Source organism: Notothenia coriiceps, unplaced genomic scaffold (genome assembly GCF_000735185.1).
Source record: "Notothenia coriiceps isolate Sejong01 unplaced genomic scaffold, NC01 NC01_scaffold00027009, whole genome shotgun sequence".
Taxonomy (NCBI): Eukaryota; Metazoa; Chordata; class Actinopteri; order Perciformes; family Nototheniidae; genus Notothenia; species Notothenia coriiceps.
In genome coordinates this window covers 43244-57029 of record NW_011359710.1, presented here as the reverse complement: position 1 = coordinate 57029, position 13786 = coordinate 43244, and the positions used below count along the sequence as shown (strand labels likewise).

The 13786-nt window shown below is 40.5% G+C and overlaps 1 protein-coding gene across 1 annotated transcript in view; it reads left to right on the top strand.

The window, feature by feature from the left end:
- Positions 1-1749: 1749 nt before the first annotated feature.
- LOC104957422 (pinopsin-like) overlaps positions 1750-13786 on the top strand; it is a gene marked incomplete at its 5' end in the record, with an annotated part of 15601 nt that continues 3564 nt past the window's right edge. Inside the window, 2 exons of the mRNA XM_010785052.1 lie at positions 1750-2075; positions 9399-9632. Coding sequence (XP_010783354.1) covers positions 1750-2075; positions 9399-9632 — 560 coding nt within the window. The remainder of the gene's footprint in view (positions 2076-9398; positions 9633-13786) is intronic.

The window sequence follows — 13786 nt, the reverse complement described above, 5'->3', positions numbered from 1 at the left end:
CCATGTGAGTCCTATTTGGAGTGCTACATCTGTAGGATAACGTTCTTTAAAAACATTCTTGAAATGTTTGGTGATAACCTTCTTAAGATGTTTTTGATAACATTGTTAGAACATTATGCCCTACTGTTCTTAAAACGTTTTCAGCAGGACGTTTTAGTTTGGTTCCCAGAATGTTCTTCTGAAAGGTAGGATAACGTTCTCTAAAAACATTTTTAAAATGTTTGGTGATAACCTTCTTAAGATGTTTTTGATAACATTGTTAGAACATTATGCCCTACTGTTCTTAAAATGTTTTCAGCAGGACGTTTCCTTTTGGTTCCCAGAACGTTCTTCTGAAAGGTAGGATAACGTTCTCTAAAAACAAAAGAAAACGCCCATCTGAAAACGTTTTAAGAGTAGTAGGGCATAATGTTTGAGCGATGTTGTCAAAAACATCTTAAGAAATGTATCACCAAACATTTTAAGAATGTTTTTAGAGAACGTTATCCTACCTTTCAGAAGAACATTCCGAGAACCAAAAGAAAACTTCCCGCTGAAATAATTCCTAGAACAGTGAATGGTAACATTCTCAGAATGTTTTTAGAACCAAACATTTCTAGCTGGGTACTGTGGTTTCATCATCTGCAGAGGCGGAAATACGCTCTAATTGAAAGCTTTGTCCCCAAAATGAGTGGCTCTGTTATGCATAGGGTTACCAGACATCCTGATGCATCTGGTCCTCCTAACCCTGTAGTCTGTTACATGGGTTTTTGTGCAGGTCAATGGTCTGCAAAGGCCAAGATCCCATAGTTCCCTCCAAAAGGGAGCTTCAGTTCAGACTTTTTATCCAACAAGCATTGGATGGATAACAAAACAGTGTTATTTAGACATTCATGGTCGCCATAGGATGAACCCCAATGACGTTGGTGATCCGTGACTTAACCTGTGGTGCCACCAGCAGGTTGAAGGTTTTAATATCCACAGAAAGATTTCAACATCCACATCGTTTTGTACGGCTCTTCATGAATCCTAGTTTTATTTTGGAGATCTTTGGACTTTTCTTCTAGCGCCACAATAAGGTTTTGATGTGGGTTTTTTAGTGAAATATCCCAACAACCATCACAGTATCAAATCAAATCAAAATGTATTATAGCCCCAAATCACAAGAAATGCCTCAAAGGGCTGTACAAAGGAAACAAAAGCAAAGACAAAAACAAAATAGAAACGTCATAGCATAACAATTATAAAAACATTATACATCAACATAAGTATTGCCATGTGTTAAATGCATGTGACTGGAGTGATGGTATTGATGAACCGAAACTAGGTGATGACAATTATTTTACAAGGAAGACAAATGCGAAGAGATGGGTTTTGAGTTTGCTTTTAAAGGAGTCAGCGGAAATAGCTTCGCGGATCTGAAATGGAAGACGATTCCAAAGGAGAGAAAATGCTCTGCCACCTACGGATGATTTTTTTATTCTGGGGATGGAAAGGAGACTGGCATTATGTGATCGTGGGAGCCTGGTAGATAATGGGGTAATTAATGATGACAGATACAGAGGTGCTAGTCCATGTAAGATCTTAAAGGTTAATAGTAAAATCTTGAAGTCAGACCTTATGTGAATCGGGAGCCAATGCAATGAAATGAGAACAGGGGTGATCAAATGTTCTGGTTCTGGTTAATATTCTGGCAGCTGTGTTTTTAAAGTACTGTCCTGCTATCAGAGCTTCCCACTCTCACTTCACTGCTCCTCTGTTTGTTTCCAGGTATTGTGTCGCTCATCTCTCTGGTGATCCTATCCTACGACCGCTACAGCACTCTGACTGTTTACAACAAGCGTGGGCCAGACTACCGAAAGCCCCTGCTGGCCGTTGGGGGCGCCTGGCTGTACTCCTTGTTCTGGACGGTGCCCCCTCTGCTGGGATGGAGCAGCTACGGCATCGAGGGGGCGGGAACCAGCTGCTCCGTGTCCTGGACCGTCAAAACGGCCCAGTCGCATGCTTACATCATCTGCCTGTTCACTTTCTGCCTGGGCCTACCCATACTGGTGATGCTCTACTGCTACAGCAGGCTGTTATGGGCAGTCAAACAGGTAGGGAGACATCAAAGTCTGACTGTTTATGTTATTTTTCTGTCTGAAGGCAAAACCACACATATTGCTCGAACCGATCCTCCTCAAACAAAATATAATTTGCACAAACTCTAGGCTTCAAAGAGGATTGAGAATATGTTTGAGTTTATGTATACACAGCAGTTGGTTACAGTAGCCTCACTTCATTTCAAAATGTATTTAGAACTCCAACGGCGTCCAGAGAGTTTCACAACATCAATAGAAAACCTTTCAAATGTGAGGTGGACAAAATGCGTTCTCAAATAGCAGCCTCATAAAAAAGGGATGCATTTTGGTGCCTAAGGGGGTGGAAGGGAAGTGGAGGAAGAAGAAGCAACCATACTTCTTTTGATCGAATATTAATACACTATCTTCAGTATATTTCATACAGTCTTCACCCTTTAAAAGCCTTATAAGACTCTTTGTATCGGAGCACGGTTTGCACATTTCAGATGTTTCTGATATTTTCTAGCACCAAGAAATATATAGGGGGAAAAACGGTCCTCTGCCGGGAACACTGCCAAAGGGAGCCTCCCCCCTCTTGGGTTGGCATGTGATTCTCTCGTGATAAATCCCAAAATAGAAGCAATACCCCCAGCGTTGATAGGATTTGTTCCTCAATTTTAGTTTGACTGCATAGCAATAACACAACTAATAGATTTATATCAGCGTGTGTTTTGCTGGAGGTTTTGCCTGTAAGTAAGTGAAACTGTGCCATAAATCCCTACTCTGCTTCTACACCACTTTCTATCTTGACTTTCAAATACATTAAATGAAAGTATTAGCATGCATTGATTTTAAAAAAGCTGCCCTGACCACAACAACACAGATTGTATTTTCATTTATCACGGTCAGGCACATTTCGAGTATCTATTGCAGTGACTGGTGCATTGGGTTTTGGGGAGAGACTTTACCTGCTAGGTTAAGTAAATCATTTGGTCTCAAGGGGATAGAGACTGTTTATTCCTGAGAGCTGAAGGGGTCTGTAGCGCAGTGGATTATCCCAGAATTATGCTGTTATGCTTTGCAGGGACAAAGCTTAATACCACTCACACATCTTCTCACTAACAAAGACAATAACAACCTCTGACTCCTAAGAGGGAGGAGGAGTCGCTGCTATCGAGCTGCACAGGTCTAATGTTCTTCTACTGGTCCGTCTTATCCTCACTGCTAGGTGGCTCTTTTCAAAAATAAATCACACTCTTTGCTCGACCTTCTTCTATCAATAAGCAGATTTTTCAAAGTGCCCTTCACCTGTGATTAACACTATGTGGGTCACATTGTTGAATTGGTTTCAGCTCAGTTTCATTATCTTTTCTTCAGGCGCTATTCGAACCACTTATGCTGTCCTAAAAATGGTTCGCCATGGTCATTTAGCATAGCTTACCTTGCTTATTAGGAATAACATCATTAAAGCTAAAGATTTCACGTCATGCTGACTCACAGTGTAATTGATGTTGTGCAATTAGCAGCGCCGTTTAAAACCTCCAGTAGTCTACGCATGAACAAATGACTAAACCTAAATGGCAGCCATATTTTAGGACAAGAATCAGCAAAGGGAAACTGGATGTTCTCTCAACAGAAAGGTCACAAACTGACAGTGTTTTTTGGTGCTTGTGAAACAACCTGTTGACTTAGAAAATGGATTCTTTTTCTTAAGACTTTAAGAAGCAGCTCTGTCTCTGCAGCATTCAAATGAAACAAACCCACAAAGCATCAACACAGAAAGCAGATTCTTTATAGAATATTGCAAATATGAAATTACATAACCAGGTCTACATTCATGCGCAAACACCCTATATCTTGACTCAATCCTCACATAGCAGACATATACAGTACATTCCTGTAGATATATAGGCTGTATTAAAAGGGATTGTGCTTTGAGATCCAGTCTAGCCTTGGCTGCTAAAGCTGGCCTGTATTGTGTCTTTATTGTTGTGTTTTTATAAAGAAGGCCTTCCTGTTCTAGTAAAGAGATTTAGATCTTTGTGAGAGGAGAAATGCACATATTTTTCCCTTCTGTCTTCAGCTTTGTTCCTCCTTGTAAATACAAAGAGCTCAATTCCTTTCAGCAATATCAATATACTGTGTTGTTTGGCAAAATCCTCAGCCCTGTTTTCTAAGCACCGCCTCGTCAGTCTTGTAAGTACAACGTTTCCCTTTTGGTCGAATGTGGATGCTTCAACTCTCACCATATTTAGTTGAAATCAGTAATGGATTTTTTCAACAAGCATTTGAAACCTCATCAAACTCAGTAAAAAACAGCCATGTCAAGGATTTGTCATGAAATGGTTGTACAGTTTGATTTGGAAACATCAGAGCTGCAACAATTCGGCGGGGAAAACAAATCCCCCGTATGCAAAAAAACATGCACGGACAATATATCTGAGCAACAGCATGAGAAGCTCAGCACATGGAGTAAAGCAAAGGTCATTCTGGTTGAGGGAAATGCAGCATCAGACCGTATCGGTGGTGTGAAAGTCATAAGTGGATATAAGGGAAGCTGAGTGTATGAAAATGATTGGGTGTCATTCGCCAGCTCGTATCCAGGTAGCTGGTCAAAGAGTCGCTGATTGTGAAGCATGAATGAAAGCTAACAGCAATCTGCTTATCCGGGCTCAGCATTTCAAAACTGAACTGATCATGGAGGTATTGTTAACTTCAGGCTTTGGGAGTAACGGATAACATGTAACAAAACAGGAAAAAGGTAACTGTTGTAGAGTTACTGTCAAGGTAGGGTATGTGCAATTTGACGGACACTATGCATAGGTGCAATAGGGAAAGTGCAATATTTGATTTATGTATATGCAATAGGGAAAGTTCTGTACCTGTATATTTCTTGTTTGTTTCTTTGCCATGTGATCTCTGTTCTGTATCTATGACTGATTGTCCTAAATGTTTTATGTGTATTTTCTCGATGCCCAAGGCAAATTTCTCCGATGGGAGACAATAAAGCTCTATCTAAAATCAAAGGTAAGGTTGGACCCAAACGCAGTAAGAGAGGGAGGCAGGAATACATAACCAAAATCAAGCTTTTAATTAAGAAAAAGCTGATGAGAAAAAAACAAGGGTAATCAGGCAAAACAGCTGAATACAAAAATAATAATTGAATACAGACCGGGTGTGGGAATCAGGGGAATAAGCATGAGCCGGAACAATAGGAATCAGGCAGGTACGAAAAACACCACACATCAGGAACAAAGCAGACAAACTGACTGTAAACACAAGGGGGGGAAGGCTTATACTGTATGCAAGACTAATCACAAAGAAAAGACACAGCTGGGGAGGGGAGGCAAAACACAGACGAACCAGGTGAACCAATCAGGTCATCAAACACAGACAGGAAGTAAAAACAGACATGATACAGGGGGTGAACCCTTTTCAAATTAAAAAAGACAGAAATCACAAAGACTAAGTTCATGGGTGTTACTTAGAAAGGGATATAATGAGATTTGAGGTCAATTCTAAAATTGGGGATTACAACTAATAATGAGCATATTGCGTTTGATTCAGATTGTATTCCTTCTTTGAATGTAATCTACATACCTATAACTGAATTTGCTTTATGGTTTTCACTTTCTTTGGTTCATTTCCTTTTGAATTCAGTAGGTGAACCTATATGTTCATAAAATAGTGTGAGAGACCTTGACTGTATGGAGCATTCTCTGTCAGCTCAGTTTTTATTTCTGCTTTTTTAAACTGAAGTCTGTGCTCACGTGTTGGCTGCTGCCTGAACATGCTTAATGAATGAATATGTTATTACTCGGCATTGATTCAGGCATACTCGGTATTGAATAACTTAATGAAAGGCAGGTTTTCTTATTGATAACATCTCTGACACATTTTTGACACAACATATCTTGGTTTCTTCTTTTCTATGGTAACATTGCTTTGTTATCTTATATAATTCACTTAGGAACAAAGATGGAGTGGTAGATTGAGAGCTTTGCCTTCTGGGTCTGCTCTCTCTTCATCTTCATCGCGAGCCAGAAGTCAAAGCTCTCAATCTACCCGTCTATCCTCTTCCATACTCTCACCGATGGTCCTGAAGGAAGGGTCATGACTGAAAGAATGAGATTAGAAGCAGCCAAAATGGGTTGGAAAATGTATGGATATAATATACTGAAGTAAAAAACATTTAATGCATATTTTATTTCTATTGTATTGGCATTTGATATTGAGGGAATCCAAGAATAACAGGACATAATCAGGTTACATTACTCCTTATATTTTGATACTCACATTACTGATTACTTTTCTTACAGGTAACTAGAAATTGTAACAGAGTAAAGTTACTCTTCCAACCCCGGTTATGTTAGGATACCGCACAGCCACTTAGGGTTTAAAACAAATCAATTTTAAAGTGTGTTATGTCATCCCAAAGTGAAGTCTATGAGCTGAGTGACAGCAGGCGGAGGCCAGCGGGAGATGTGCATTGGACCACACAACGCATAAGTAAACCCAGAAGCTAGAATTAATCACTTGGGGAGCAATTGTTATTAAAGTGCATGGACATCCATCAGGAAACCTTGACGGCAAAAAGCCTCTTGGGGCAGGAGATATTATTTTTTGGGGTTTAAATGTAGCCAGCGAATATCCAAACCATCTTCCTTTACTGTGTGCTGATCATTGGTGACAGTGAGTGGGCATGCTTCTGCCAAATCAACAACACAGATACAACATTCAGTATACTTTGTTTTGTCCATTCTCTCATCATAATGACATGTTAATTTAACAAATATTTGATTGACGTAAGGTGTGTTAAATCATTGCCGGAGATAACGGAGGACCTTCTTTACTTATTATGATTGACCTGGCAATTGTTGAATTTAATTTGTTGACTACACTCTCTGTTGGCTGAGATATCCAACATGTTATCTTTCGCCATTACGCGGCTTTGTTGAATACTCGATTCGAATTGGTCAATTTGGACATTACAAAGATTGTTAATAATTACTGCCGGTGCTGAGGAGAAGAGACCATTTCAATTCAACGTCAGCTGTGAAACAGACATTATTTTTTTCCGTCAGAAAACACCAAGAAATGTGTGATGTGAAGCTTATTATGTGTTTTCTATTGTGTGCGTAATGATTTTCAATGGGTTCCTGGCAAGGTTATAGTTTTTTGGCAGTGTTTTTATTGAATTAGGCAGGCTTTAAGTTATGATTCGGATGGAAAATATGAATCTGATCCGTCAACACAGTTAACAGCCCAAGTAGAGATATCAGACGCAACAAATAGAGCTGGGATTGAGGGATTAAACTATGTCCGGATATTTTACAATGAGCCAATTTACAAGCTAATTGTCTGTCAGACGATAAGCAATGGGTTGTTAGATTACATTTTGGCCAATGCGTTCCTCCTCTTTTGCTCTCCACACAAACTGCTTACACAGCTAACGCCTGCTTAAACGTGATTGGTCGTTATTCCTTGGACTACATTGCCTACTTATTTTCCGCATGAATGCAGAAACTGCTTATAAAGATTAAAAGGGCTAACTTTCCATGGAACTGATACAGTGCTCCATTTATTTGCAAATGCATGCAGCAAAAGGCTCCTTGCACTTCCCCGTGATGATGAATGACAGCACAATTACTGCCTTCAACCCAATCGTGCATGTTACAAGGCCGGGGGGAAAGTGAATTATATGTTCAACTTCCTTTTTTAAGCACAAGTGAACTGGACTTCCCGTGCATGAGTAATTACCTCATGTTATTAAAGTAATCACATACATTAGCAGAGCTGAGCTTGAGCTCCAGATGTCCTGCTAAATCCCCTGGTGGTCGTTAAAACTGGGGATCATTTGCATCAAATGTGTGAGAGTCTCAAAAAATGAGGTTGTGAAAAAGGTACTGGGCTCAGCTGACTGAGGGTCTCATGAAGTGACGCTGCTTTCCAACTCTTTCATCCAAACAGCAGAAGGGTGAAGAAAGGGAGAATAAAGAGAGCCTTCTGTGTGTGAGGAGATCCACAGAATGGTAAAATAACTTGAATTGGATTAGGATTAAGATGCAGTTAGATTAATCCTCTTGAAAAATACATTTCAAGAGACAAATGTAGATCAGTTAAATGTGTACACTGATATAAAGGGAGATATACTGTATTGCACACCCTGGGTGTCTAAATTGGCTTTAGTCAGTTGATTAATCGCACAATTTGAATGGAATTTGCACCGTTGAAGTACAATATCAATGTAGGCGAGTCCTGCTTTATTACACAATGCTCGACTTGTCTTCCATAGTGCCCCTGTGTCAACATCCTGTTTCAAAACCTTTATTGTTTTGAAGCGTGTTTCTACATTAACATCAATCAAGACAAAAATACTTAAGCATATACTGCAACTAATGGGAATTTAAACATAAAATGCAAATTCATAAATACTTTCAGGTTCATATTTTGTATTTTGTTTTATTTTTCTCATACTGCCTATGCTGCAGCACCTCTTGTCACCCTCTGTCTGAAACCAGAGCCCAGAAAACCTAGAAAAAACATGGACCCCTTCAAAAGTAACACACTCCAACAGTTTTAGTGACAGGCGGATTTCCTAAAGCATTATACCTGTGAAAAGGGATCCACACTCTGGCTCCATATCTATTTCAATCACGATTGGTGATCTTCAAAAAAAGAACATAAACACAAAACACAAGCACTCAGATCAAGTGTGTACTTTTTTTTTTTATCGAGCAGAAACCAAAGCGTTTTCAGCAGGAAGCAATCAGTGCAGCGTCTGCTAAAAATGTATTTTGTTGGCACGACGTGCACTCGAGCCACGTTTCACAAGACCTTGCATTGATCTTGAAGAAGGCTTAAGGGTAGGAGTGTAATTTGAATAAAAGAGAAACTCGCGTGGAGTGTGCAAAGCCTTTTTTTTCTATAATACAAATAACATCAAAGTGAGTGTCTTTTTTCATCACTTTCTTACAGTTGCATTCTAGATCAGTGCAACGCAAGGACCAGTTAATATGTTCATTATTAATGCCTTTCCTTAAGCTCAGATGATGAAATTAATTAATACTTTTTCACATGTTTCTTTCTCTGGAGAATGCATAACAGCTTGTGCATTAAGGGAATCTTGGATTTCCGCACACTAATTGAAAGTTTATGAAAGAAAAGTTGTGTCGGTCTAAGCCTCCTACTGCAGTGAAATGAAAGAAAATTACTAGCTGCCAAGAAAGTGATACTTAAATTGCAGCTGTCACTCTCTGACAGAAAGTACTTTTAAGTCAAAGGAGCACTTCAGGAATAAAGGAAAGAGCCATTTGAAAGACTAAAAGCTTCACTTTGTGTCCTGATTCTTTCTCACAGGTGGGTAAGATTAGAAAGTCGGCAGCGCGGAGGAGAGAGTACCACATCCTGTTTATGGTTCTGACCACAGCGGCCTGCTACATGCTGTGCTGGATGCCGTACGGCGTGGTGGCCATGATGGCAACATTCGGCCCCCCAAACATCATCAGTCCTGTGGCCAGCGTGGTGCCCTCGCTGCTGGCCAAGAGCAGCACCGTCATCAACCCCCTCATCTACATTCTCATGAACAAACAGGTGAGGCAGCGCCGTTCAACATGTACAACAGCTTTATTTACACAGTAAAAAAAGACAAATTACAACAGCTGAAATCATACAAATGGTCTATTTAAATACCAATTCAAGTGTAGGAAGAGAATTCACTCACAAATCAAAGTCAAGAAGAACACCCCAAGGCTGTTTGAGAGTGAGGCATTCACACTTCTTTATTGAGTGAGGAGAACTGCAGCAGCCTGCAGAAGTTAGATGTACAAATCAATGTGGAGCAATCCTTTAGAGGCAGTGTGGTGCACAAATTCCCACAATTCAGAGTAAAAACATCTAATGAAAAATAGGCCTCAAGAGAGAAGAGTGGATAGAAAGAGGCTGAGAGGGCAACATAATAAACAGCGACTGCAAATAGGTTCTCTCATCCCTCATGTTACAGCACACTGTTCGGTATTTAATCCTGGCAATCAAATTGTTAATTAAATTCCACCTCAATCATCAGAGAGGAGCATTAGCACCTGCTATTACTCTCATTGCACCCAGCGAAGACATCATTAAAGATGGGATTTGGCACAATATTCAGAAGGGAAGATGAAGTTGCCAAAACACATTGCACTGAATCGAATGCTCCCCGGGAATTACTAATAGCTGCACCGCAGCTTAAATGGGATTTCCCTCTCCACAAGCATGCACTAATTTCCGCAAAACACCACTTAAAAAAGAATTTTATAGCATAATCCCCTCTCACAGCATTAATGACAATGGTGCCTACTCGCAGCACGGTACAGCACGGACAGTTTGAGACTCTTAGCCCTGATCCTGATTTGCATGCTCTGTGCATTGAAAAGTAATCCAAGTTACTGGAAATATACATTTACAGTATGTTCAGGGTGTTTGCACCTTCAGTGTGTTACAATCACAAGCAATTAAACATTTGATCATTTATCTGGACAAAGGAACATAAGACCCACAGCTCAGCTGGAAACCTGCATGATTCAAAATGAATGATAAATCTCCTTAAGCTTCACAATGATCTGCTAAGACGGTTTTTTTAAAATCTCCGTTATATAGTCCTCTAATAGTTTCATACTTTACCAGGTTCCTTGTTTCAATACTCTTCCTATGACATGCCAGACAAACCACCTGAAACTGGGGCTGGGTATCAAACCTTCTCCACCGTTTGCATTTCAAAATGTTCCACAACAACCGAGTATTAAAACTGTTGAGTAGGGCTGGGCGATATAATCAAATACTTATCGTGAGACCGACTGTTTTTACACAATTTGCACTGCTTTCTGGCAATATTAGATTTACAGAATTTTGCATCAATGTGATGAAATATCTTTGTTATGTATGTAATTCACTGAATTAGTCATTCCCATCTGGTTATGTTGTCTACCCCATCTGCTGCTGGCTGTGGTAAACCTAGCTAAATGTAATGCTGTATAATGACACCTCCTTTAGTCATGAAGGTAATAATCCAATATTAGAGGATTTGATCCAATTGCATGGTCATTTTGGAGGCTGTAGTTTTTGGCTATGTTAAGTTGGTGATGTTTAATTGTAGTCTCAGTTTTTCATAATTAGTCCATTTATTTTATTGAATTTCTATTTGTTTTAGCATTGTTTACCATATGATTTAGCAACCGGGTGTAGTTTCCAATCAGAATTTCCAGAACATTTACTTTATAATGATATGCAGTATATCAAATTTGCAATACAAAATACCATAAGAGGTTTACTTCAATGGATATTGCCCACCCTGACTGTCAAGTATCAAAATTGATGCCAAATACGGTGCCAAATATTGGTGCTTCCCCAGTTATAAAAATGTTTTTGTAGAAAAAAAATGAGAAATGCATTGTTTTGGTATCAGCAAAGTATTTGTTTTTGGTAAAACGGATACAGTTCAGGTGATACCCAGCCCTACTCTACATCCATGTTAAGCCCCAGTATCATCTACACACTATTATTACTACCTCTACTGTTATTCTAAAGCCATCTAATTCAACATACATCAGGATATTCAAAAGCAACATTTCCGACACACGTTTTCACATCTTATATCAATCCACAACCAATGGCACAAGAACATTTTGTAGAATAACAACACAAATCTCAGTTATAGGCAAGATTTTTCTGACTGTCTGCAGCAGAATCACAACCAATCATCCTCTCCACACTAAACCACAACCTCTAGATCGCAGATGTGGCACTGATTGACTGTAAACGTAAAAAAATCATCCTAGCGTGAGACAACGCAAACCTGCTCCCGTAACCCGTTCAAATTCCTCCTTTATAATGGTCTCCGCTGTGAGCTGCCTACGGTACAACCCAGTATTAAAAGGATTCAGGAAATATGAGACATTAATAGTCGTAGGAAATGAGCTTCTGGCTGTTACATGACAAAGAAATAACCCTGCACATACGCAGACTACATGTACAGCAGTGGTGAGCTCCAGGGAGGGTTTCACGTAAAGGGGAAATTACATTCAATAACGAGTGAACCATCTGACCGTCGAAGAACAGGGGCGGGAGATCGCTGAAGCGTGGTGGAGAAAAACAGCTGACTTCAGCGATATCTACTGCGTCACACCTCTCACTGCAATTAAACTCAATGTTCCTGCAGTCCCGGTGTGAAGCTAGACTGTGTGTACCTGAACAGACACAAGGCAGCCCGAGGAGAGTGTTCAGGCGACCGCGAGGCACAGGGTTTCCGCTGTTCGGCTCTTTTTGGCCACAATTACTTTAATAAAAACATGTTACTATAACTGAACCCACAAAGGACAACCAGGACGTTCCTCCCTGTGGGGTTTTAAAGTGAGAGACAGGCTTCTTGACACTGAATGATTATCCACTCTGAAGTGTGAACAAGGAGCGTCAGGTTGGCATGCACAGGAGAGTAATTAAGCAGTGAGTGTGAAAGAAGCCCCTTCCTGACAGCGCTGATGAACTTATTTCACAACGAGATGTCAGGGGAAAGTCAAACAGGCGATGAAATGTACGGCGGTGACACCATGTCTCCATGTTTGCAGACAGGTCTTTAACACATATCTCCTGCGTGTGTTTGTGTCTGTTGGATTTATGACATTCAGCGTGGATGACTTCTTTATTTATTTACAACCCTTTGGACCATTAAAAAAGAAAGGAACAAAAATCACAGATATCCACTGTTTTGAACAGTGGCATTTCCTTTAAGTGGAGACCCACGCATACTATTGAAAAACACAGAGTTTACACCATTGAAACACACCCAGTTATTGAAAATTCTTCTATCTAAAAACTGATCTGTTGCTACCCTAGTCAGCTCCACCGCTAACGTGGCTCAGCTAAAGCAAAGAGAACGTCTTTTCCAGATCCTTCTTGGAGACTCTCTCAGGCAGTCTCTGGTCTAGTAAACCAATTTATTGAAGACAAGTTCCTTCAGAAGCCTCCATGTTGATCCCTCCCTGGAGCGCTATGGCTTATGTTCTTCCAGGGTCTAATTGGAAACTTGTAAGCGCCAGCCTCCGCGTCTCCAGTGGCTTTATTGCACCTCTCCCTTAGTCAGCCAGAAAAGGCCGGAGTGTGTGTTTGTTTGGCTCAGAGGGTCAGGTTTCATTTCTCAGATGTCACAGTTGACGGTGCTGAAGCCCGGCAGAGAGACCCGCCCCTTCCTCCTGAGGTCCCGCTCGGGCCCCGTGTTGATGCGCTGGATCAGGCTCTTCTCGTACAGCAGGGGGTGGTAGGCTCCCAGCGTACAGGCGGCGTCATAGTAACGCTCGTGGTAGTGGCACAGGTCCGTCTGCCTTGTGGAGGGAATGTACTCGTACACGTGCACCTGCTCGCACAGCGCCATCATCATGAGGATGCCTGCAATGGAAACAGAGAGAGAGAGAGAGAGAGAGAGAGAGAGAGAGAGAGGGTCAGGTATTCATGTTGGAAATAATTCCTGTCTTTCTTTAAAACGATTTGATACTCACTTACACAAGATTAGGATTGGAAAAAAAAACTTTAACAAATAAATCAATACGTTGTTAGACGTTGAAAGCCAAATTATAGGCTGCCATTTTATTCTTTCTTCTCTAAATTGCATCTATTATCATAAGAGGTTAAGCAGAGAGCAGTACGCTTCTTCCAGGGTTTATTTGTTTACATGCACACAGTGTTACATTCACACCTAAAAGCCTCCCAGTGCAATCCGT